The sequence below is a fragment of the Pteropus vampyrus genome, unplaced genomic scaffold, assembly GCF_000151845.1.
Source record: "Pteropus vampyrus isolate Shadow unplaced genomic scaffold, Pvam_2.0 Scaffold72, whole genome shotgun sequence".
Lineage (NCBI taxonomy): Eukaryota > Metazoa > Chordata > Mammalia > Chiroptera > Pteropodidae > Pteropus > Pteropus vampyrus.
In genome coordinates, this window is record NW_011888853.1 from 494,738 (window position 1) to 521,153 (window position 26,416).

At 55.7% G+C, this 26,416-nt stretch overlaps 1 protein-coding gene across 1 annotated transcript in view; it reads right to left on the reverse strand.

Annotated features, from left to right (window-relative positions):
• The window catches only part of SDK2 (sidekick cell adhesion molecule 2), a 98,749-nt gene that overhangs the window by 31,083 nt on the left and 41,250 nt on the right, over window positions 1–26,416 (reverse strand). Inside the window, 16 exon segments of the mRNA XM_011362052.1 lie at window positions 935–991; window positions 2,535–2,670; window positions 4,058–4,128; window positions 4,485–4,588; window positions 5,434–5,635; window positions 6,656–6,850; window positions 8,134–8,232; window positions 9,589–9,778; window positions 10,428–10,543; window positions 11,304–11,541; window positions 13,894–14,044; window positions 14,151–14,260; window positions 15,688–15,809; window positions 17,207–17,398; window positions 17,806–17,904; window positions 18,110–18,305. Coding sequence (XP_011360354.1) covers window positions 935–991; window positions 2,535–2,670; window positions 4,058–4,128; window positions 4,485–4,588; window positions 5,434–5,635; window positions 6,656–6,850; window positions 8,134–8,232; window positions 9,589–9,778; window positions 10,428–10,543; window positions 11,304–11,541; window positions 13,894–14,044; window positions 14,151–14,260; window positions 15,688–15,809; window positions 17,207–17,398; window positions 17,806–17,904; window positions 18,110–18,305 — 2,278 coding nt within the window.

Consider the following 26,416-nt stretch of genomic DNA (forward strand, 5'->3'; position numbering starts at 1 on the left):
CTTTAGGGACTGAAAGGGGCATTATCAATATTTATGCTGGGCACACTGGGTCACAGGTCACTCCTTCCCCACATGGCAGCTGCCTAAAAGTTTCTAGCTCCTTACACAGGGGGTTCAGCCCTAACGGACTGGGCTTATTGGGTGTGAATTCTGGGCTCAGAAACCCTGCCTCTGTGCTGAGTTTGGGGCACTTGAGCGAAGGTGCCTGGACAGGAACTGGGAGATGGGAGCAGGTGTAGGAAATGGGCTGGGACAGGCTGGGTGGGGACTGGACTCTGTCTCTGCGGGGGCTCGGCTGAAAGCTCCCGCCCCGTCTGCACTCCCCTCCCTGGTGGACGTTCTGCCTTTCACCTGCAGTGGCACTGGGGACTCGGCCTGACTGACTGGGCTGTGCAGCCCATGCAGGCCACTGGCTGAGGAAGGACGGAGAGGGACAGCTTAGGGACAGTTTAGAACCACCGCTGGGGCTTTAGAAACAGAGCTAGGGCCGGGGCCAGGCACCGAGCAGGAATATTTCCTAGTCCTTGAAGGGAAGATGGGGGTTCTGCTCCCTCCAGGGATGGGCCTGGGCCTGGGAGACAGCGGTGCCAAGGGCCTTTGATGGGCTGAGATGGGCGGCAGTGATGTGGACGCCTGCCCATCAGCCAGCCAGACCAACGGCTCCGCCACGGACCCCTTGCCACTGTCCCCCAGACCCAAAGCACAAGACCAAAGCCGGTTCCCTTTCCATTCCGTACCCCACAGACCGTGGCCTGGAGGACAGCAACCTAGGTGACCCCCTCACATTTTTGTGTGTTTTGGGAAAGTCACATGTGCTAAGGGAGAAGGTCCCATTCTTCAAGAAGACTGAGGTGGGTGCACAGGTGTCCTCAGAGGCCTCACTCCCCGTCCCTGTGGAGGGCGTGGCCAGACGGAGCCACCGGGCGAGACTTACTGTCCAGCTCGTACTGCGTGAGGCCGGGCCGACTCAGGTTCCGCAGAGAGAACAAGGCTACCGGGTGGGGGCAGGGGCACCCGAGGGAGACAGCAGACAGAGGAGTTAGTACACACACCTCCCCCCTCCGCCCACGAAGACCCCGATGCGGGCGGGCAGGAAGGAGGGCGCCCGGCAAGGCACGGACAGACGGAGGGGGCATCCAGGTTCCCGACTCTGGGTCGGGGACCAGGGCGAGGATTGGGAGGAGGAAGCATCTCCTAGGACAGTGCTGTCCCCGCTCCAGTGTGTGCCAGTCTGAGGTCACGGGGTACCGTGAGCCCCGTGGAGCCCAGCACCCCTGGGGACAACTCTGGGGGACCCTCCAGTCCCAACTCCCTCGCCTCAAGCGAAACTCCCGCAGAAGCACTGTGAACTGGTGGCGTATGCATTTCCTGCCATGAACCAGAAACTGTTTTACTGCCAGGAAATACGGCTGTGTCATCCACAGGCAGTGTGATCGCAACCACAGGCCCGTGCCCGCCAAATAAATAAATACAACGGCGCCAGCCGCTGGGTCCGCTACTTCCGAGTGTTTCTATTAATATTCCTACGTTTTGCTACGCATTCCATCATTTTGTTGTCTGCTAATTCCCGCTAGAAGATAAGGCACAAAAGGTTCAGGGGAATTATGGGAGGAAGAATCTACACGGAAAGGCTCTCAACCAGCCCCCTCCGTCCCACTGATCTGTTTTGGTGAGGGGTCCCACCACCCGCCCGGCGCCCACATCCTCTGGCCTCCTCCCCCTCCTGCCTGTCCCCTCCGCCTCGTCCCCAACAGGAGTCAGTCGTGAAGCCCACAGCACATCCTCTCCCACGATGGCCCTCAGTTCCATCCCAAGTCTGCCACCTTGGCTCCAACCTCATGCTAGCCCCCGAGCGGCCTCCACGCCTCTGGACCCATTCGCCAGCCATTATGCCACCAGCATGCCTCCAAAGCCACCCCCTCACCCAAAAGTACAACAGGTCATTCCCTCGCTCGTGACTCTCCCTGGAATTTCCACCTGCTCTAGAGGCAGGCTGGATTCTGGGGACCCCAGGGCCGAACAGTGACCTCCCCCAAGGATCAGAGGGGGCCAGACTGCTGCCCTTGGGATGTGACCAGGGCTGGCTTTCGGTCCCCCTTCCTGCCTCAGGCCCTCTGTGCATGCCGGGTCCACCCATTCCTTTTGGACCCGGTGACATGGGAGCACCCATCCGTGTCAGCACCATCGCCACCCCCCGAGGAAGCCTCTTCCGACACCGGCTTCAGGCTGTCCTGCAATCTGGCCTCCACAGCGGTCAGCTCACACGCTTGGCCATCTGCCTCAGGGGTGACATCCGAGCGCCTTGCTCCTCCCCCAGCCCGTGAGCCCTGAGGGGACAGGGACCCTGCCTGTCTTGTTCGCTGTGCCTGGGCATGTAGGTGCTCGGTAAATACTTGCTCAGTGACTGAAGGGGACAGGGGTGAGAGGCACACACGGGGGCAGGGGGGTGGCAGGGTTTCGGGTTAGAGAGCTTCAGGCAGGGAGGCGAGCGTGCCCACCCCACCCTGCCCTGACTCCCGCGGAGTGTCACTCACAGGTCAGCTCTGCCCACTTGGCCCCTGGGTTGTTGATGCCACGGAGCGTGAAACCCCTCAGCCCGTCGTACAGCAGCTCCCGGTACCGGACGCGAAAGCCCAGGAGGATGCCGTTGATTCTGTCCTCTGCTGGGGGCTGCGGGGAAGGCAGTGGGGGATGGAGACGGGGACCAGGACCACGTCTCCCCTCTGCTTCTCCCTCCCTCCCCACCCCGCCTCCTGCGGCCACCGAGCAGAGACCCAGCCTCAGCCAGGAAAAGGGACCAAAATGACATTGAGCAGTTTTTAATTCACAAAGTGTCCCAACGAGGTTACTGCATCTCTGCATTTAACGGAGCAGGAAAGCGAGGCTCAGAGATGTTAAGGAACTTGCCCAAGGCCACACAGCATCCTTGGGGCCCCAGCCAGACCCTGGCTCTTCTTACAGAGCTGGTCCTTTCCTGGGAACGCCCTGACATGCTCGCTGGCCCCGTCAGCCTGCCGATCCCTCTGCCCGTGACCTGGCCAGCACGTCCCGGTGAGCCCAGAGTCTCCTCTACCTGCTCTTAGGCTTTCTGCTCCCGTGCACGGCTAAGCTGGAGAAGGTGCACGCGACTTTTTAGGACACCTCTTTTAAAAATCCTGCTTAAACGATTCAGCCTTTTATTTGCTCCTTAATTGCATCCCCGGCTGCTTGCTGGCACCCCGCGGCCCCCTCACCACCATGGCCCCGATCTGTTCCAGCCTCTCCAGGCTCCCAGGTGAGCTAGGTCATCGTCGTTTGAGGGCTGTCCTCCTCCGTGAGGCCTTGGGCTGGGGGAGGGCTTGGGAGTCAGTCCCTCCCTGTTTCCTCTTTGGGGCTTTCCCCTCAGGGGGGCTGCAGGTGGGCAAAGGTTGGTGCCTGACCCTCTCTGGTCCTGAGAAGTAGAGACGGGAGTTCCCACTTTGGGGCCTCTGTGGTGACCTGTCATGTTCCAAGGCTGGCCTGCAGAGGGCATGGGAGGGTCCCACAGGCACGCACAGGTGGGCTGGTCTCCAAGAGGCGTTCCGGTCCTTCTTAGGCCATGCAGGATGGCAGTGCCCACCGAAGAGCGGGCAGCGGGCGAGGGGTGGAGGAGGGGCCCTCTGCACCCGGGCGCGGGTCAGTCACGCACGCCTGTGCCTGGTCTTCGCCAGGAATCCGGTCACTGACAGCAGGGCTGGGTTTCCCGGAGCCTCTGGGGCCCTGAGTGCTTTTCTGTGGGAGCATTCCACAGACCTGCCCTGCCGCCTCCCAGCTGTGCGACCTGGGGTCGTTCACATCACCGCCCCGAGTCTGGCCCTCCAGCTGCAGAAAGGGATGGTAGGCGCCGACCTGACCAACGGGGAGTGGAATGGGGGCGTGCACGCACGTGTGCACGTGTGTCTGTTTGTGTGCACGTGCATATCTATGCATGTGTGCAGCATGTTCCAGCCCTGGTGGGGGCTGTTGGTTTTCTGGTCACGGCACAGAGCGTGTCTGAGTCCTCGGGGACCTGGGCCCCACCGGGCCTGCCGGGCCATACCTGCCACCGGATCAGCACGGAGGTGGTGGTGTGGGGGGTCACGGAGACGATGGTGGGCGCTTCGTCTGGGGCTGGGGAGAGAGGCAGACGGGTGAGCTCTGAGGGCTGGGGCGTCGGCCCCCACGGGGCCACAGGGACCAGATTCTTTGGATACTGGACTGTGGCCAGCTCCGGCTTAAGTCACCCCCCACACCCACCAGCTTGGGGGACATCAGAGAAGAAACACACTAGGGTGCCAGTCTGGGTGTGAGTGCCGAGCCCATGGCAAAGGCCCCTGTGACCCAAAGGGCCTCGAGTCTCTGCCCGGGGAGCCAAAGTGCCCGGCTGCCCCTCCCATCTTTGGGGACCCTCCCCCAGAAGAAATGGCCCAGTGCTTAGGAAGTGCCCAGTGGGCCAAGAGAAAGACACCCCAGTGGGGGGCACTGACCAGCTTGCAGGGTGGTCAGTGGCTCTGACTCTTCACTGAACTCACTGTCCCCGATGTCATTGGTCGCCTTCACTCGGAACTTGTAGGACGTGAAGGGCTTGAGCCTGTATGGGGAAAGGGGTCAATGAACGGAGGCATCTCCATCACCTCTGCTGGGGGAAGGGGCAGGGGTGCCGATCCATCACACCGACGGGAACCTCGAGGCTCAGAAAGATCTGCTCCAGTGGCCACTAGATCACCCCAGCTTGGGGTGTGGCCACACCTTAACTCCATGATAAGCCGTGGGTCCCCAGGAGGAAAGGTCGGCGTATTTCCTACCTCGGAGGGACATGCAGCTAGCTACGAGGGCACCACGGCTAGCTCCCCCTCTCACCAAAGTCCACCTCCAAGAACTGCCGGCCATTTCTTGAATCTAGTACATTTAGGAAGGGTTGATGTTCTCAAGAGTTAACCACAGTTCATCTCTGTGGGCCTCATTTCCTCTTCAGGCGAATGGCTTCCTTTTTGATTTATTGGGGGTGAGGAGGGAAGTCATGCTCAAAACTCCTGGTCACGTCAACTGGAATGTAAAAAATACGACCCACTCCCACTAGGAATTAAATTGAAGCCAGAATTTCGGAGCGAAGCTCCACCGTCCTATTAAAGATGAACGGGAAGATGCCGCCTGCCTGGGAGGAATCGCTGATGAGGGCTGGATGGCGAGGGATTCACTAAGGGGGCTTCTGGGCTCCAGAAACAGATAATTAGAGGCAGCTGCAACAGGGCTCCAGAGAGAGAGGGGCGGGCGGTGGGGACGGAGCTGAGCACGCGTGCAGGGAGCTCCTGGGGGCTGCGGGCTGCAGCGGAGACCTGGGGCGGGCAGGCTCTGGGGGTCCTCGGAGCCCTCCCCAGGGGCCACGCTGGCGCTGTCTGTGTTGGAGGGGCTGGGTGGGGATGCCGGCCGGCTCACCTGTCCACCACGAAGGCGGAGGCATTGTGGCTCACGGAGGCTGAGTGCAGCGTCCACCGGCCGCCGGGCAGCTCGCGGGTCTGGATGGAGTAGTAGCGTACGGGGGACAGCCCGTCGCTCCCCGGCTCCCAGGACAGCAGCACGCTGCGGGCCTTCACGTCCTCCTGCCGCACCACGGGCTTGCTGGGGGGCTGCGGGCGGTCTGGGGGTAGCAGAGAGGGGGGAGGCGGGTGAGCCAGTGGGGCGGAGGGTGCGCTCTGGGCTCAGGCCTGATGCTCCTGCCCACTCCCATTGCCACATACGCAGGGCCCATCTGCCAGCACCCGTGACTCCTGGTCTCGGGCCCGTCCTCAGGATGCTAGAGGCCCAGGTGCCTGGGAACTGATGCCAGAGACACAGTGAGGAGGGACAGACGCCCAGCCCCTCCGCTGCCTGCCACAGTGCCGAGATGGGGCCTACACTGCTCCCCGTTGCGTGGGACTGAGCCCACGTCTGTGGGACGCTGCTTCAGACGCCGCCCTGGCTTGGCTTCCTCTTCACTACCCCATGCCCCACCCCGGGGGTCCCCAGCCTCGGCACTCTGGCCCGTGGGGCGGAGGAGTCTTTGCTGCAGGGGCTGCCCCGTGCCCTGCGAGGTGCATGGCAGACCCTGGCTTCTATCCACTGGATGCCAGTAGTACCTCTCTACCTCTCTCGTAGCAGCGACAACCAAAGTGTCTCACGACATTGCCCAATGTCCCCCGGGGGGCAAAGTAGTCCCCAGTCGAGAAGCACTGCCCTTCCGGTTTTTCCTGGGCACATTGTCTAATAAATCACTTTCACAGGAATCTGGGTCTCGGACCTGCTTCTGGGGAACCCCAGGTCTCAGACCTGCTTCTGGGGAACCCAGCTCAGGGCAGCAGGACTCCAGGCTGCGGCCCATCCTCCACCCAGCTGGACATGGCCTTGCAAGCTGGTCTCACCACCCTGCCCTTTGGGTAATCGGGAGCTCGGGCACACAAGATCCTTGGAGGGGAACGCCCAGCTCAGCTCCGGAGGTTTCTTAGAGCCCTCGCTGACCTTGACTGTCAGGGATGCGAGCCCACTTTCCACTCCAGACCCAGGCATGGTGGCTCCCAACCCGCTGACCCGAGCCATCTGCTAGGAGAGGGTCTGAGCACTGGGCGGGGTGGGGGGCCCCTCGGCTGCCCTTCAGGCCTCCCCGGCCCTAGCGGATGGTCACCTCTCTTCTCGGTGGTCACCACCAAGGCCTCGGCGGCCTCTCCCCAGCCCTTGCGGGTCTGGGCCGTGATGCGGAAGAGGTAGACGGACTCGGGCTTGAGGCCGGTGGCCGTGTACTGGCGGGCGCTGGGCGCGAGCACTTCCACTGTGGCAGTGTTGGCTGTGGTGGCGTTGAGCCGGTGTGTGATCTGGTAAGCTGGGGAAAAGGAAGGAGCCGGGTCACGCCGGGGAGCCGGGCCAGCCGCCCCAGAGCCCCGAGAAAGTCCGCAAGAAAGGCTCAGTCCTTCCTCGGCCAGCACGGCGTCTGCACGGGGAACACCTTGGCTGTGGGCCGTCTGCTGGAAGCCCTCTTGGTCACTCTTGCATCTTCAGGTGCCACTTGGGGAGTGTGACATGGGGTGTGGACAGGCACTCTGTACACAGTGTCTGAGACCCCTTTAACAGCTCCAGGTGAGGGACCCGAGGCTCTGAGAGGCCAGACGCCCTGCTAGGAAGTGTCGGAGCTGGAATTCTGGTCCGGTCTTTCTGAGGCCAAAGCCCTTGCCCTGCCTGTCTGTAGTCTGCCTTTGAGACGCAGTGATCATTGTTCGTGGGGGCTGGGCGCTGCAGGATGCTGGGCGCTACAGGATGCTGGGCGCTGCAGGATGCTGGGCGCTGCAGGATGCCGGGAGCGAGAGCCTGGGCTGGGCACGGGGAGTCCAACCCACCGCTTTACAGGCGAGGGGGCTCGGGCTGTGCAGGGGACTGACTTGCTCCAGTGCCCACAGCCACTAACTTCAGCCCCGTGAGGCCTCTCCTGTGAGGCTGTGTGTGCGTGCATGTGTGCGTGTGTGTGTGCGTGCATGTGTGCGTGCGTGTGTGTGCATGTGTGCGTGCGTGTGTGCGTGCGTATGTGCATGCGTGTGTGTGCATGTGTGCGTGCGTGTGCGTGTGTGCATGTGTGCATGAGTGTGCGTGCGTGTGCGTGCATGTGTGCGTGCGTGTGTGTGCATGTGTGCGTGCGTGCGTGTGCACGTGTGCGTGCGTGTGTGTGTGCATGTGTGCATGTGTGGTAGGGGAGGAATCCTGAGTAAGAGACAATGCTTTTCTGCTCTGCTCCTTCCATCCCCAGGGCCTTAGCTCCCATTTCCCAGCTGCGAGCATGGCTTGCTGAGCCAGCCACTGCGCCCTCATCTGGCCACACTTAGGAACAGCGGCCGAACTTTACCAGACGGCCGCTCTGCTGGGGATCTGGAGCAGCCCTTGGGAGCAGAAAGCTAAGCAATGGTTCCTAAAGGGAGCTCAGCATTGACCTTGCCCTCCAGCTGGTAATCATATAGACTGAAATGTCTGGAAGAAACTAGACTCGACCACTCTCGAGGAGCTGGGGACACTGCCTGGGCCTAATGTCCCTCCTGCCAACATCGAATTTGCCTCCTCCCCCTCCTCACACCGCCTCCTTCTTCCCGTGGCCGGGCCCAGGAAAGGGTAAAGGCTCACCAAGAATGATGCCATTGGGGGCGGCGGGGGGCTGCCAGATCAGCCGCACCGATGTGGTCCTCACCTCCGGGAACAGGATGCCCACGGGTGGTCCCGGGACTGGAAAGAACAAAGCAGAAGCGGGTGACAGTGCAGATGCTGTTGCCCTGAGCCCAGTCCGGCTCCAGCGGAGTAGTATGGTGGGGGCAGGGAGCACTCAGCTCAGACCGTGGAGCGCTGCTCTGTGCCCGGCACCGTGTCCTGGCACCGTGTCCTCACTTGACGATGCTACCGGTGAGGTTTCTACGCTTAGAAGAGGAATGACTTGGCAGGAACTGGAGGGGACAAGGCTCCAGCTTCCTGTAGCTCAGTGTCTGTGTACGTGTGCACACATATGTTCGTGCCCTCAGAACTGGGCCGGGGGCCTCGTCCTGGGTCTGGGCTTCAGAAGGCACCACTCTGAGTCCCTGTGAAGGGGTGAGGTGTGAGGGGGGAAGGGCACGTGCCCACCCTGAGCCCACACTCCTCTACTTTCTCGGGCTCCCTCTGGCATCCCGAAATCTGGAATTCCCTGCCCAGACAGCCCCACGCATGCGTCTAGGGTCTGCATGGGCCTGCCTCCCAGGGCCACAGCCCCGGACCGAGGGATGGCCAAGGAGTCGCTGTTCGGGGCACGTGGATGGAGCCGGAATGACACGGGCTGGAGGAAAGGACGGGAGGAGAACAGGGTGGAGGGCGGAGCGGGGTACGCAGGGGCTGGGGTGCGTGCAACTCTTTCTGTGCTGCCCCATTCCCACACAGAATGCCAAGAAGTCTCAGGTTTCTAAACTTGAACTTGGGTTTCCAGGTCACATGAGGATACATTTGTCAAAGCGGAAGAACAGAATCTATTTAATTTAACAGCTCATTAGCTTGATTTATAACTTTAGAATATATAGACACATGGTATTTGGGCTTCTTTTTGCATTCTTGTCTGGACCCCTCAAATGTCTGTGGGGGACAGACTGTGAGTATGTGTGGGGAGCAGGGAGGAGGACAGGGGACCTGTCAGTCAGCCTGCTGCAGGGACGAATGCCTAGAGGCCCACTGGCATCACTTTTTTTGCAAACAGGATCAGGAGGCTCATGCCCAGGAAAAGTCAAGCCTTTTCCTTACACAGACCTTGACTCATAGTGAACCTGCTGCAGGTGAGCAGGAAATCGACACAGGCACAAAGTCCCTATTCTGGACCTTTGTCTCAGAGAGAGAGCAAGAATCAGATGTTGAACGTCCCTTTGTTGTCATCTCTTTCTTGGGGGCACACAGTCCCTCATCGTCACCCCCTTGCCGGGGGGTAGGTGGGCCTCGTGATTGGCTGCCTATAGGAGACGCCTCAGGCCACAGTTCTCTTTGGGCAGAGCGTGACCCCAGAGGGGCAGGAGGCAGGCGGCTCCCCGTCTCCCCATCTCCCCCAGGCCCACGGGGGTTCGAACTCACCGTCGTCCAGAGTCCGCTCCAGGACGGGCGGGTGGCTGGGGCTGCCGTCGCCGACGCGTGTGAAGGCCAGCACCTGCACCTCGTAGAGCACGTACTTGCCCAAGCCCGTGAGCTGGGCGCTGCGTGACGAGTTCCCCTCCACCAGCCAGACCCGGGGCTGGGCGTCCGAGTCCTTCTCCTTGTACATCACCTGCCAGAGCCCAGCACAGGTGAGGGCCGAGGCCCGGGTCTGCCTTGCCAGCCCTTCTCCTAAGTCTCCTCCCAGGGAGCCAGGGGGCCAGGATGGGCCAGGCGGATTTGGGCTCCTTGGAGTGGCCTGGTCCCAAGGAGGCACGGGGAACAGATAAGCTAGTGTTCCCGGAAGGCGAGGCACAGAAAGACACACTCAGCCCTGGAGATAAAAGTTCCCTAGAGAGCATTCCCTAGAGAGGCCCAGACAGGGGGCGTGGCTTGCTCAAGGTCACACAGCCAGTAGTGGCAGAGCGGGGACCTCACTCCCATCTCCCCCAGGCCAGGGCTGCACTATGTGGCTAGGCTCGGCTTTGGGGAGGAATTCTAGAAGATACCGGAAACCAAAGTTGGGCCTGTCAAGTTGAGAGTGAGGCTTGGGGCACCCTGCGTAGCCTCCTGGGGGACACGGAGCAGCCCCGTGGACGCTGGGCCCTCACTGGAAGCCTCCCTGCCCCTAAGCGAGGACGCCCTGGTTGCTGTGGTGACCGGAGGTGAAGCCAGACAGATTCCCTGTGTTTGCTTGAGAAGGCAGAGGCCTGGGCCCTGGGGCCACGAGGACGGGGCACCTTGGGCGGGGAAGCAGGCGCGGGGCCTGCGACCCGGCTCACCTTGTAGCCCAGCACCAGCCCGTTGCGGTCGGCCTCGGGGACGGCATTCCAGCGCACCAGCATGCTGCTGGAGGTGGTGGCCAGCGCGGACACGTTGGTGGGGCCAGAGGACGGGACTGCAGGAGAAAGGAAGTGGAGAGAAGGAGCTCAGGACCCAAGGGGGACCCTACGGGGGACGGGAGTGGAGCGGGACCCGGGGAGGGAAGCAGGACACAGACAGTCCCCGAGCAGAGAATCTCCCGGCCACCATTCCTTGTGGCCCTGGTTGATCATGGATGCTGCTTCTTTTCCAATGCGCCCCCTCCTCATCCTCTGCTCAGGCTAACGTTAGGATGAGCCCACACGTCCTGCCCGCGCAGCAGTCAGGGGTGGGACACGGGTCATGGCAGGGAAGGACCTGCCATTTAAAAGGCACCAGGAAAAAGCCAGAGTGGCAAAACGCATGTAGACAGGTGTGGGTTGCTTGTAGGGCAGGGTCTCGCATTCTGTGGGTGACCCCTTGCAGGCCCCTGTGAGCTGCTGGTTGTGTTTCTGGAATATTCTGAGAGCTAGCCCAACCCCCACACCTAAGGCTCTTCTAGGCCCCACCGGTGTCAGGGTTGAAGCTGAGGGCTTGGGGGTGGGGATGGCGGGAATGCTGGGCAGTGGGAATGCTGGTGAGTAGGGTTAGGAGCTGGGAGACAGGGGGACAGGCCAGGGCGCTCTGCTGGGCACAGACAGGACACTGAGTCCAGGCCGTGCTGAACGACAGCTCCAGCTTTTGTGCCCCTGGACAGCCCTGAGGGCAGAGAGACAGAGGGGCGGGGGCGTCCCAGCCACAGGTAGCACATGCAGGTGGGGGGGAGTCACCGGGCGGCTGGCTCCAGCGAGCAGTACCTGACTCCCGCGTCCGGCCCACCACCATCTGGCTCCAGGGCCCGCTCCCGATGGCGTTGAAGGCCTGGACCTGGACGCGGTACTCCGTCCACTCCTCCAGGTCCTCAATGGTGTGCTCCCGCTCCAGCCGGTCCCGGACCACGTGGCTCAGCGTCTTGCTGCGGCCGTCCGCCCTGCTGTACTTAATCTTGTAGCCCACTGACTCGGGGTTCCCGTTGTATTCCATCTCCGGAAGAGGCTGCAGGAGGGCGGGGTGGGCAGAACGGCCGCGTGGGCAGAACGGCCGCGAGGCCAGAACCACATGGCTCGGGCCTCCTCTTCCAGGGAGCCTGCAGGATTACCCAGCCCACCCTCCAACCCAGCGCTCTAACCCGGGTGTGGCTTAGATTGTGAACGTTTCCTGGCCTGTCTCCCTGTCTCTCCACGCCCGGCTCCGAGGAGAGGCGGCATCCATTCTTTATTGTGCACGTGACACACTTACTGCTCTGCCAAGGGACTGGACCCAGGGCGGTGACACATAAAGGCTGTCTCTGCAGCACACTGACGGGCATGGCACCTGTGGCCCGGGCTGTCTCTACCACTTAACTCTGTCACTCTGGCTGCCAACATGTATTTACTTAATTGTCTGCAACGCGCCCGGCCTCAGCTCCTGCCTGCCTTGGAGAAGCCGGCACGGGGGACGCCATCTAGCGCATGGACGGGGCACTGGTCACTGTCGGGAAGTCCGTCCGTCCAGCCGACCTGCTGCATTCTCCCCGGCTGCATTTTCAGCCTCCTCCAACAGTCTCAGTGGAGAGGAAAGACGCATCCCCTTCCTGCGCCTTAGGACTAGGCTGCTGGGGCTGTGCTCTCCGGCTCAAGGTCGTTTGGATAAACTTGGGCAATGTTAATGAGCTGGGGAGGTGTATGCGCGTTGGGGGGAGCCTGTGATCTAAAGCAGCTGTGAGCTGAGGGCCCGGTTCTCCTTGCACGATGGCAGAGCTGGAGCTGGGGAGCCCTCAGCCCTCATTCTGCTTCCCCGCGGGCTCCCCACAATCTAACCCATTTCCTCTCATTCCTCAGCCTCTTCACCTCACTCCACACATCCTCCGCCCACCATCCCGCTCCTACAGACACTTAGCAAGGTGGACCAGAGACCATTACACAGCGACTGATGGGCCTCGAGTGCACCTTCCCTTACCTGCCAAGGGAAGGTGACGGGCCGGGGACCGCTAAGCGGGACTGGAGGAGCCCAGGGCCCTGCACCGTGCAGGGAACGCCTTCCTGCTCCCCTCCAGCCCCACACCCCAGTGTCAGTCTTTAGCTTTTTAGTGTTTGGGAACTTTAAAGTGAGATGCAGGAGGTTAGCAGGCAGAGGGGCAGAGCCTGGGAGGGAAGGGGCAGAAAGGCCAGCCGCAACCAAAGGCTGTGAGAGCCGGAGTCTGCCTGGTGCCACCGTCCCAGGGAGGGGGTCACAATGAACAATTAACATTTGTCCGGGACTGACAGTGCCACTATCCTCACAGTCTGTGGCTTTCCGTAAGCCCCGCCCAACTAGTGAGAGGTCCCACGTGGAAACGAGAAAGAGCTGTGTCTCCTGTCGGGCCTGGGGACACAGCCTGTCCCCAAAGCTGGCGTTCCCGGTTCTCCAAGGGGCCAGGCCACACAGGGTGTCACTCCCACATTTATTTGTCTAAGGGTCCCCATCTGCTCTGAGCATCTCTTGGACTGCTGCTTCGTGGGAGCCATGCCAGGAAATCCTATCCCAGGGGAAACGTGGCCCTTCTCGCTCCCCAGACGATGGGACGGCAGTGGGCCCGGTGGTCAGGGCTGTGAACTGTGGGGGCCAGACTCCCCGGCTGGGCATCCGAGCTTGGTATACTAGGGGGTGTGGGCGGGCGTGGGGGCGCTGGGGCCAGTTGCTCCCCACCCCCCCAGCCCCAGTTTCCTCATCTGTAAGGAGGGGACAGGATCACTCCGCTGCCACAGGCTTGTGGAGAGGGTTCGAGGTCTGACTTTGAATAAAGCACCCAGAGCAGCAGCCGGTAGAGAGGACGCCCTCAGCATGTTATTTAGTGTTATTTCCGCATGCCTGGTCTCCTGGAGTCGTTGGGTCGTCTGAGAGCCTAGCAGCCCCTCCCTCAGCTCCCGTCAACCTCAGAAGCAACTCCTCACTCTCCTACTCAGTGTGGTAGAACAACTTACTTCTGAATCGCAGGCCCACCCCTGGGAGTTGCTGGCTGATGGTGACTTCCTAACCTCTCTGAGACTTCATTTTTTTCTTTTTTTAGCTATAAAGTGGGATAATAACGTGTCCTTTGCGGGATTACTGGGAGGATTAAATGGAAGAAAAAAAATGCAAAATGCTTGGCACAGGACAATGCTCAAGAAACAGTGTTTTCTAGCCCCTTCTCTCCACATGGGGCATTTGTTCACTTGGCTAAGGTGGATTATCAGGCACCTTTCCAGGTGCAAGGTTTATGAAGGAGAGGAGGGAGCCCTAGGAATTCCGGTGCACGTCCCTCTGATGGGGCCCGTGGGGGCGACGACACCTTTGCAGGTGAGGGGACCCAGGAGACGTCCCTCCCCCACTGCCTTCTTGGGGCCTTACCATCCAGCGGAGCCACAGGCTGGTCTCACTGGCCGTGCGTAGGGTCACATTGGCCGGGGCCATGTCAGGGGGCGCCTGGAGGGTCTGGATCTTTCTAGAAGGCTGGCTGGCTGGACTGGTGCCCACAATGTTCACCTGACGCATGCGGAAGCTGGTGGGGGGAGGGGTACGCAGGGTGGTGAGGGCACGGCCCCAGGGCTGAAGTCTCCCTGCCCCCCTCCCTCCTTAGGCAGCCCATCTCCCTCCTGCTCCGTTACCTGTAGTAGGTGAAGGGGTTGAGGTCAGGCACCTCCATGGAGCGCGCATCCGGCTCGTTGGCGAGCTGGTGAATCAGTAGCCACTCCTCACCCTCCCCGACCACGCCCACCTGGAGAAAGGAGCCATGCTTAGACCTGTTCCACCTGCAGCCTGAAACGGGGGGCTCTGAGCCCCAGCTTCTAAGAGCTAGAAGCCCTGCCCAGGGAAGGCCTTGATTCAGACCTCGGGACTCACCCAGCAGGCACCAGATGGGGCCACCACCTTTCCAGGCCCTTAAACATGACGGCATGTGTGACCCTGAGCCCGCCTGCCTTGGAATCTGTGTTCTAAACCTACTCCTGTGCCCCATCCCAGACCTAGTGGATCAGCTGGGGCTGGCGCCCAGGAATCTGTCTGTTTAACGGGCTCCCCAGCTCATTCTCCTGCACACCCTACTATGCTTCTAGAATTTACCCCAGCTAAATCAGAGCCATAAATCGTGGGGGCCGGACCAGGCAGTGGAACTTCTGAAGGCTCCTCTGATGCAGCCGAGACTGGGTTTAAAGGGTTGCAGGCCTATCACTGAGAAATCAACCAATGACAGGAGCTGGCGAGGATGTGGAGACAAGGGAGCCCTCGTGCCCTGTTGGTGGGATTATACATTGGAGCAGCCACTATGGAAAACGGTAGGGAGGTTCCTCAAAAAGTTAAAACTAGAGCCACCACACCCAGCAATTCCACTTCTGGGTATTTATCGGAAGAAATCCAAAACACTAATTAGAAAAGATATATGCACCTATGTTCATTGCAGCCTCACTAGTAATAGCCAACGTATGTAATCAACCTAGGTGTCCATCAATAGATAAGTGGATAAAGAAGATGTGGTACATATACACAATGGAATATTACTCGGCCATGAAAAAGAATGAAATCTTGCTATTTGTGACAACATGGATGGACCTGGAGGCTATTACGCTAAGGGCAATAACTCAGAGAAAGACAAGTATCAAATGCTTCACTTACTGTGGTATCGAAAAAACGAATGAATAAAACAAAACAAAACAGAAAAAGACCCATAAATATACAGAACAAGCTAATGGTTGGCAAAGGGAGAGGGGTGGGGAAACGGAAATTAATAATAATAATAATAATAATAGAAGAAAAATAAAGGGCTGCAGGAGGCAGCTGGTTATTTTCCTAGGCCAGCCATGTCACCACCCTGACCCGAGGGTGTTGGTGTGCGTGTGCGCACGCGTGTGTTTATGTGTGTGTGTACAGGTGTACAGGTAGGATAGAGGTGGAGACAGGTAGGACGGGGTGTTGGTGTGCGTGTGCGCGTGTGTGTGTGTGTGTGTGTGTGTACAGGTGTACAGGTAGGATAGAGGTGGACACTGTATTGAAAACACAGCCTTTTTTGGTGTGTTTGGCCATCGGGTAGCTGCATGTGAAAATTCACCAAGATGTAAATACACGCACGATTTTGCACCCAGGAGCCTGGGCACGCCCACGGCCGGAAGCAGGCTGCCAGGCTCCAGGGCTGCCTTTGACAGGCCTTACCTGGGCCTCCACCAGCCAGCGGGAGATGGAGGTTTTCCCATCGTAGCCCGGCCTGAACTGCAAGGTCACGGAGCGGGGGCCGATGTTGGAGATGCCCAGGTTCGTGGGGGCCCCTGGGAGTTCTGGAGAAGGAAGACAGGACAGGAAGAGAGGTGGCCTGAGAAGGACGTCCTTCCACATGGGACTGAACTCTCTGGGTGCAGTGTGCTGTGCTGCACTTTTCCCGGAAACCTCAGGGGGGCAGCATGGCGTGGCCTCACCCGGCAGACTCAGGCCTCGGCCTGCACCCCTGGCTCACCGCATTCACAGCCGGGGCCTGAGACAGGCGTAGGGGCTGAGAGGTCCTCCCGGGGCCAAAGGGAGGCTCCCAGGGCCAGAGAACAGGGGCTGGACATGCCAGGGCTTCCTCTCCTGGGGTCTGGATGTGTGTGGGATGCTCACGAGGGGGCTGGAGGGCGCATAAAACAAGCTGGGCTCAGAAAGAAACCAAAAGAACAACCCCTCTCTCGGTCCACACAAACCCATTACACTCCCCCCAAACCCAAAAACAGTTCAGGGAGACAAGAAGGAAGGATGGGGGCAGGAGGCAGCATCTGTTTTTCGACTAAGAACCTTGGGGTTCAGGATGAACAGAAAGAGAACAGATTCCGGGGTCGAACTGTCTGAATTGGGATCTAACGCCATTGCGTCCAAGCTGTGTGTCTCTGGGCAAGTTGCCTAATCTTTCTGTGCCTCAACGTCCTCCGTGGTAAAGGGACACAATAGTAATACCACCTACCCCAGGAATTAAATGAGTTGATGTACATAAAGCACTTGGCTCTGAACTTGGTCAGCAGCACATGACTCTTTGTCTGTGGTACAGTATTTTTCACTTGGGGTCAGCCAAAGCTTGAGTACCTCAGCCATCTCAGTGGACAGGTCGAGGATTCTGGCCAGGTCCCACAGGCCTGGCCTCACTGATCCAGATAGGACCACGAGATTATCTAATCCCTCTCCCCCATAGGTACAGATGGGGAAACTGAGGCACAGAGGGGATGTGACTTGCTCAAGGTCATGGAGTTTGGCAAACATTAGAGTTGAGAGCAGATCTCAGCTTGCTCTTCGTGCCAGGTCTGAGATGGGTCCCAGCCTGCTCTGCCCCCTCCCCAACCAGCTGGTCCACTGGCTGGAATCCTATTTGGACTTTCTGGGCGACAGTGAGGATTCTTTCCCCGAGTCGCAGGTGCCACTGCCTGGTGTGGAGTCTGGCCTAGAAGGAAGAGGGCAGTGGGGTGAATGAGACCAGGGGGCCCATGGTTTTCTAAGAGCCATGGAAGAAGAAGCGGGAGCCCACAGAGCCTCCATCCTGGACCTGGACTCGTGAGATGTAGCCTGCTCTGGGGAGCGCCCAAGGAGCCTGAGGGAGCGGGGCGCTCTGTGGGAAGAAAGCCAACATTCCTGAAAGAGCAGGCACCTCCTGAGTTGGATGCCAATCAGAACAAGAAGCCAGGACCTCCCAGCCCGCCGAGGGGGCACCTACCTGGAGGCACCCCGGAGGAGATGGTCGAGGCAGACACCTGGCCCTGGCCCTTGGCGGTCATGGCGGCCACCTCGATGGTGTAGGTGGTGAGCGCGGTGAGGCCCGTGACACGGTACTCCAGGGTGGCGTTGGGCAGGTAGTGTGTCACGCGGGTGTTGGTTCGGTTATACTCCTCCCAGGAGATCCGGTACCCTGGGGAGATCCCACGTGTGGCTTGAGTGTGGCTGTGGCCGTAAGGTGGCTGCGCCCTCTGCCCTGTTTCTCACTCATTCTCCACAAGTCCAGCAGTTAATACACATCGGGAGCTTTGGGGCCGAGGGGGGTGGACGCATTGTGCCTGGGGCCCCAGGTGCACCCTTGGCGCGATGCCCCCGATTGTCAGGTGGGCATTGCAGGAAAGAGCAAGTCACCGTGGCTGCCACCCGACGCCTGTGGCTGAAGAACTGGGATGTGTTACGGAGTGGACGGGCTGAGAGCCTCCTCTGGGTACTTTATAAGAGTGGCTGCTGGGAGGTTTTGGGTGGACATGAGGTTGAAGGCAGGGGGATGGACTAGATGACCTTTTCCTGACCCTGGTTCGGTGACTCTGAGGAGCCTACCTGTGAGGATGCCATTCTTTTCCCCCGGCTCTTGCCAGCTGACCTTCAGCGAGGTGTCCAGGATTTCACTGAAGCTCAGGTGTCCCACAGGCCCAGGCACTGTACCCCAAAAGGGCCCCCCACCCCACCCAACATCAGTTAGAGCTAGAAAGAGACCACTGTCTGCAAGACAGCCCACACTATGCCTGGGGCGCCCCAGGATGGGTGACAAGAGACCAGGACCGCCCTGTGCCCGGAGCGCCCAAGCCTGGCTTTTGGGTGGGTAGGTATGGGGGGCAGATTGCAGGGGCTGGGTGGTGCCTACCATCTTCATGGGTGCGCACCAGCTGGGGGGTGCTGCGAGGCCCGTCTCCGGGAGTGGTGAAGCAGAGCACAGAGGTGAAGTACTCGGTGAACTTCTTTAGGCCAGACACAAAGCCCACGTGGATGCTGTCTTGAAAATTGGGCCGAGCGGTCACCATGGTAACCTCCTCTTCCTGCTCCGGCTCCCAGGCGATCAGCTGGAGAGAGGCCAGCAATTCAGGCAGGGCAACGAGAACGTTCCAGGAGAGGCCCAGTGCTCTCCCACGGACTGGGCCAGTGGACAGAAAGTGTCCAGGAGCCCAGGTCCCCATGGGCCCTCCTCCCAGGGAAAGGATGGCCGTGCAGATCCCCACAGGCCACTGGACCATCTGTCCTCCTGGGAGTTCACTTTGGCGTGCCACCTCGTTCACTGAGCAGCTGCAGGGCACCGTGCTGGGTGCTCTCCACGAGTCATCTCTCACTCAATCCCCACAGCGACCCCGCAAGGGAAGTATTTTGCCAAGATCAGCTACATAATTTGCAGATCTGGTGCAAAATGAGTTTCAAGGTGATGGACGGCAACAGAGCATTTAATAGAGCGTGGCGTCCTTTCGAGTGTGGGCTGAGTGACCGTACAGGTTGAGGGAACTGAGGCTCAGAGAGGCTACGTGACTCATGTGACATCGCACAGCTAGTAGGAAGCCAGAGTCTCTGATTCGCCTGGCCTCCTACACCTTTCTCCGCCTGGGCTCGGGCAGTTTCTCCCTTGGAGTTCTCCTACAGAGCTGGAAGTTTGATTTGTGGATGACTCTTAGTCTTTTAAACTCGTTCCAGGTTGGGATTCCAATCTTAAGCATCACCTAGAAGTGGAGTGTGGGCAAGAAAACCTGTCTGGAAATTCAGCGTTGCTGTTCGTCCAATCTCTTCGCTCCACGCACGGCGCATCACTGCTTAAGCTCCCCGCCTCCCCTGCCTCCTCGGCCCTCAAACCCTGGCCTCACACTCCTGTTTTCTGGGTCCTTCATCTGTCTCCAACGATGACAGCTGGGCTCAGAGATTTCCTCGTTTATTTGAAATTGATTAAATAGCAATTAATGGTGAAAAGCAACACTCAATGAGTTTTAATGAGCACGGGTATTTATAAATATAAAACAATACCACGCTGATGTCTCCTGATTAACTCACGCCTGTAACAATGCTTAATTTTCTCCTTCCATAACCACGGGTTTATAAAGGATGTTTTGAAATTTAATTGGTATTGTGAGAAGATAGCCTATAGCAAGTTAATTAGACACTAATTAGACCCTAAAAATACTAATCAGAAATACTAAGTGGCATTTAATAAGTATGTTAAATATCCTTATTTTGGTTATCTCGTTTCGTAGCAATTAAATTGCCGAACTTCTTTGGAGTAGATTAAGAAGCAAGTTTAATGTTTTAATTTAATTTAATTAATGTAAATTTGAATTAATTACACCATTAGAATTAACAGTGTGGTGTGTTTCCCGGCAAACGCGAAATCTCGGTAAATATTATTTTACTGGGTTTAGGCCAATTACACTTACTACCATTTAAAAAAAATATAGGACAACGGATGTCTTTACTGGTGCCTAAGAACAATATCATGGGGAATTTTCTTTAAAAAAGGTCCAGAAAAAGCGCGCAGGGTACCGGGGTGTGGTTTGGGGAGTCGCAGTGACCTCATTATCCTACAGTTCCAGGCCCGAAGCCCAAGGTGGCGGCAGGGCTGTGGGTGCATCAGACTATTTACTCTGGGATTGAAGCCACTTGTCCCTCTCTAGCTGCATCTGGAGAGAAGGCGGCTTAGGGTTAAGGGGCCTCCCCCTCAGGGCCAGGCAGACACCAGAATTGCTTTCTGCACCTTCCGTGGCCCGAAGGGGGCTGGGCTCTGGGCAGCTGTAGGACAGGATCTCAGGGCTTCGGCAAGCACACAACGGGCTTCCGTCTGATGAGGTCTCAGTGTGTGCCTGGCACTGATCACCACACTGAGGACCAGTCGGGGCCATTGTCCCGTGCTGCTACAAAGAAGAACCTGAGGTCCAGGATGGCTGGGTAACTTGCACGAGGCTCCAGCACTGGCTTCAGATTTGTGGACCCCAAAATTCAATGAAGACCACTGCCTGCTGCGGCACACACAGCGGCTAGCTGAGCCTGAGGGGTTCTCTTGACCATCTCCGTGCCTGCTCATTACTTGGGGTCAGTGTCGATCTCTGTTAGGTCTTTTGGTCTTGGATTCTAAGCAGACGGGGGTGTGTGAGTGTGCACTGGGGGAGGGGCATCAGACCTAGACTCCCCCTTAGAGAACAGAGGCCCACAGAGGCAACCCTATGAAGGGTAATGCTGCAAGTGTGTGTGTGTGTGTGTGTGTGTGTGTGTGTGTGTGTGTGTGTGTGTGTGTGGAGGGCACAATGTGCAGGCAAAGTGGAGAGAAAGAATGAGAGAGCCCAGCTCTGTCACTTACTCTGTGACCCTGGGGATGTCACTCAACTTCTCTGAGCTTCAGGCTATTTCAGGGGACAGTAATAACTATCTGGTGTAAGCAGTACGTGATGGGGTTGAGAGTATAGGATGGTATATATGGCCTGATAGCTACTGGCATTAAAGAAAAGTAAGGGAAATGCTCTCTTGCCCTCTCTATCTCTCTGTCTATCTCTCTGCGTTCGCATAAATTCACATCAAATATTCTGGAAGGACATGTAAGAAATTACCTGGTTGGATGGTATAGAACCCGGCAGACGTGGGACTGGGTGGGGGGTGGGGGGTTGGAGAATTGCGGCTATAGACTCATCTCTTTACAAGTGTTGGTTTGAATCACATAAATTGATTTCTTGTTAAAAAAATCAAAGTGAGAAAAAAAATATCATGGGGAGAACCTGGCCATAGTAGCAAAATTATATATGCATTTACCCTTTGACCCAACAATCTTATTTCTAAGACTCTCTTCTAAAGTTACATGTGCAAATATGAAAAGATAAATGCACCGAGCTATCAGGCAGGGCAACGAGAACGTTCCAGGAGAGGCCCAGTGCTCTCCCACGGACTGGGCCAGTGGACAGAAAGTGTCCAGGAGCCCAGGTCCCCATGGGCCCTCCTCCCAGGGAAGGGATGGCCGTGCAGATCCCCACAGGCCACTGGACCCTCTGTCCTCCTGGGAGTTCACTTTGGCGTGCCACCCCGTTCACTGAGCAGCTGCAGGGCACCGTGCTGGGTGCTCTCCACGAGTCGTCTCTCACTTAATCCCCACAGTGACCCCGCAAGGGAAGTATTTTGCCAAGATCAGCTACATAATTTGCAGATCTGGTGCAAAATCAGTTTCAAGGTGATGGACGGCAACAGAGCATTTAATAGAGCGTGGCGTCCTTTCGAGTGTGGGCTGAGTGACCGTACAGGTTGAGGGAACTGAGGCTCAGAGAGGCTACGTGACTCATGTGACATCGCACAGCTAGTAGGAAGCCAGAGTCTCTGATTCGCCTGGCCTCCTACACCTTTCTCCGCCTGGGCTCGGGCAGTTTCTCCCTTGGAGTTCTCCTACAGAGCTGGAAGTTTGATTTGTGGATGACTCTTAGTCTTTTAAACTCGTTCCAGGTTGGGATTCCAATCTTAAGCATCACCTAGAAGTGGAGTGTGGGCAAGAAAACCTGTCTGGAAATTCAGCGTTGCTGTTCGTCCAATCTCTTCGCTCCACGCACGGCGCATCACTGCTTAAGCTCCCCGCCTCCCCTGCCTCCTCGGCCCTCAAACCCTGGCCTCACACTCCTGTTTTCTGGGTCCTTCATCTGTCTCCAACGATGACAGCTGGGCTCAGAGATTTCCTCGTTTATTTGAAATTGATTAAATAGCAATTAATGGTGAAAAGCAACACTCAATGAGTTTTAATGAGCACGGGTATTTATAAATATAAAACAATACCACGCTGATGTCTCCTGATTAACTCACGCCTGTAACAATGCTTAATTTTCTCCTTCCATAACCACGGGTTTATAAAGGATGTTTTGAAATTTAATTGGTATTGTGAGAAGATAGCCTATAGCAAGTTAATTAGACACTAATTAGACCCTAAAAATACTAATCAGAAATACTAAGTGGCATTTAATAAGTATGTTAAATATCCTTATTTTGGTTATCTCGTTTCGTAGCAATTAAATTGCCGAACTTCTTTGGAGTAGATTAAGAAGCAAGTTTAATGTTTTAATTTAATTTAATTAATGTAAATTTGAATTAATTACACCATTAGAATTAACAGTGTGGTGTGTTTCCCGGCAAACGCGAAATCTCGGTAAATATTATTTTACTGGGTTTAGGCCAATTACACTTACTACCATTTAAAAAAAATATAGGACAACGGATGTCTTTACTGGTGCCTAAGAACAATATCATGGGGAATTTTCTTTAAAAAAGGTCCAGAAAAAGCGCGCAGGGTACCGGGGTGTGGTTTGGGGAGTCGCAGTGACCTCATTATCCTACAGTTCCAGGCCCGAAGCCCAAGGTGGCGGCAGGGCTGTGGGTGCATCAGACTATTTACTCTGGGATTGAAGCCACTTGTCCCTCTCTAGCTGCATCTGGAGAGAAGGCGGCTTAGGGTTAAGGGGCCTCCCCCTCAGGGCCAGGCAGACACCAGAATTGCTTTCTGCACCTTCCGTGGCCCGAAGGGGGCTGGGCTCTGGGCAGCTGTAGGACAGGATCTCAGGGCTTCGGCAAGCACACAACGGGCTTCCGTCTGATGAGGTCTCAGTGTGTGCCTGGCACTGATCACCACACTGAGGACCAGTCGGGGCCATTGTCCCGTGCTGCTACAAAGAAGAACCTGAGGTCCAGGATGGCTGGGTAACTTGCACGAGGCTCCAGCACTGGCTTCAGATTTGTGGACCCCAAAATTCAATGAAGACCACTGCCTGCTGCGGCACACACAGCGGCTAGCTGAGCCTGAGGGGTTCTCTTGACCATCTCCGTGCCTGCTCATTACTTGGGGTCAGTGTCGATCTCTGTTAGGTCTTTTGGTCTTGGATTCTAAGCAGACGGGGGTGTGTGAGTGTGCACTGGGGGAGGGGCATCAGACCTAGACTCCCCCTTAGAGAACAGAGGCCCACAGAGGCAACCCTATGAAGGGTAATGCTGCAAGTGTGTGTGTGTGTGTGTGTGTGTGTGTGTGTGTGTGTGTGTGTGTGTGTGTGGAGGGCACAATGTGCAGGCAAAGTGGAGAGAAAGAATGAGAGAGCCCAGCTCTGTCACTTACTCTGTGACCCTGGGGATGTCACTCAACTTCTCTGAGCTTCAGGCTATTTCAGGGGACAGTAATAACTATCTGGTGTAAGCAGTACGTGATGGGGTTGAGAGTATAGGATGGTATATATGGCCTGATAGCTACTGGCATTAAAGAAAAGTAAGGGAAATGCTCCCTTGCCCTCTCTATCTCTCTGTCTATCTCTCTGCGTTCGCATAAATTCACATCAAATATTCTGGAAGGACATGTAAGAAATTACCTGGTTGGATGGTATAGAACCCGGCAGACGTGGGACTGGGTGGGGGGTGGGGGGTTGGAGAATTGCTGCTATAGACTCATCTCTTTACAAGTGTTGGTTTGAATCACATAAATTGATTTCTTGTTAAAAAAGTCAAAGTGAGAAAAAAAATATCATGGGGAGAACCTGGCCATAGTAGCAAAATTATATATGCATTTACCCTTTGACCCAACAATCTTATTTCTAAGACTCTCTTCTAAAGTTACATGTGCAAATATGAAAAGATAAATGCACCGAGCTATTTGCTGCAGGAATGTTTGCTACAGTAAAAGACTGGAAAAAAAACAAAAAAATGTCCCCACTGGGGGAACGGGTGGACTAAACCATAGGAAGGTCACATAATGCAGCACGATACAGAGGTGCAAAAAGGAGCAAGGACCATCTCTGTACACTGCTGTGGCGTGATCTCCAGGATACGACGTAAATAAAAAAGCGAGATGGAGAAGGTGTGTAGAGTACACTGTCCTTCATCCAAGAAAGGGGGACAGACCTTGGTATATGGTGCTTTTGTGGAAGAAATGTCGGGAAAAACCAAAACAAAGAAAGCGAGGGAGAGCCCCAGAAGTCAGGCTGACTTTCTCTGAATTTACTTTGCTTAGTAGCTTTAACTTTGGAGCCATGTAAATATGCTACATAATTACGGAATAAAATTAAATTAAAAGATCGATCCTTAAAAATATCCCGAAACCAAAATGAAACAAAGGAACCTAACCCAGGTATCGAGTTACAGCAAAATTACATAGTGAGAAACTGTTTTAAAAGAGCCCAGTGATGTCGAGTGCCTCCCAGCTGGGAGAGACTGTGAGAACAAAAAGACCTGCCAGTCATCTGAAACTGTTTCCAGGAATCAAAGGGCTGATGTTGCTCTTCTGAAGCTGTCGTGGGTGTTTGTGGGATAGAGTAGGTGAGTAATTATGTTGGTGTCGTGGGAGCTGGATTTTCAGTCTGGAGAAAAGAAATACAGACAAAAGACCAATGAGATTCTTAAAAAGCTTGCAGTCCTGAAACTGAATCGGAAGTATCGGTATGTGTTTGATCTTAAAAAAAAAAAAAAAAAAAAATGTGTTTCTTAGCTGTCCATTAACAGGGCCTAGAAACAGCGACCAGTGCTAGATTAACGAGCACCCCTGGTGCCCAGACTGTGGTATCTACCTATCACTTCCTACGCGAGGAGAAAAACACTCCTTGAAGATAAGGCTGATCCCAGGCTGACCCCAGGCACGATGCAGGAAGTGTAGATAGTTTGGAATGTCTTGTCGTACTGGATAGGACGGAAGCTAAGGAAGACTCTCCTGGCACCATGTCAAAGGGATTCACGAGTCAACCGGAAGAGGCCAATGATGGGTTAATTGGGCATCAATCAGAATAAGAATGGCAGTGGACTGAAACACACCGGAAGTGTTAAAAAAAAAACCCTTAAGTAGGTAATACTACCCCAAACGACATAAAACAAAACAAAAAAGATGCCTCTTCCACCCCGGTCTAAACTCATCTGTCATCATCCTTATGATGCTAAGGAACCATTTCATTATTCTGAAAATTGGCAAGTAATGGAAAAGAACTGAGCATTTATCACACTTTTCCTCGATGAACTGTACCTTTGGGTAACCAAAAAGTTGTTAAGGAGAGAATTCTTTTTGGGTGGGAAGTAATTCAGCTAATAAATCAAGGCAAAATTATAACATTTGACCGTCCCAGTTTTGCAACCCCTATTGCAATAATAGATCATACAAGCATGGCCAGTGGTCACTGCCTCACAATAAGAGACAGCCACGCTTTATGCATTCTGATGAAAATACACAACACCATCTGGGGAGTAATATTTTGAAAAAAAAATCATCAAACCTGAATCTGATCAAACCTCTAGTTCTAAGTTCCAATTTACTGCAAATACAGTTTTCAGAAGCATGTGTTAAATGACCCCACAGGGATGCAATCAGCCAAATCCAGACCTTGTGGAAAATTCTATAGTACGAATGACTAAGAGTCTTTACTCAGTAAATTACTAGAAAAAGAAAGAAAGAGAGAGAGAATCTATAGATGAACTGAGACCCAAGAAACCCCCGACCAACTGCAACTGTGTGCACCTTATATGAAGCCTGAAGCAAACAGACCAACTAGTAAAAGAGATAATTGGGGAAGTTTAAACACCAACGGACTATCCAATGATATTAAATGGACCGTTGATATTTTTACGTACAATAATGATAATGGTTTAGAGACTTTATAATATTTCTTCACAGAGAAATTTATGGATAAAATGATACAAAACTGGGAGTTGCTTCGAAATATTTCTTGGGAGAATAGACCGGTTGTCTGTGAGTTAGTAACTGTCGAAGGCGCGGATGTGCGTATGGGTGTTCATTACTGGCCTCTCTCTCAATTTGTAAACGTTTGAAATTTTTCACACTTAAAAGGAATACAAAAAAAAAAAAAAAAAGCCTATTCTCACTGGAGGTATGCAAGGGACAAAGACTACTTTTTTCGTCCCTGAGATAATGAAGACCAAAGAAGCAAGAACAGAATCCCCTCTCATATCCATTCGTAATCAGAAAAAAATCAAGTCATACTTATTATTTTACAATTAACTCATAGGACAGATTTTCTTTTTAATGCAAGAAAAAGGCACAGGCTCTAGAGTTTGGACCTGAGCTTTGAATAAGATACTTGCCTCTTGTGCCTCAGTTTCTTATTCTGTAAAACAGGGGTGATGATGATGCTTCTTAGGGCTCCTGTGCAGCTTCGTGGGAGAAGAGGGTGAGCAGGGCCCTAGCATCCCACTTGGCACG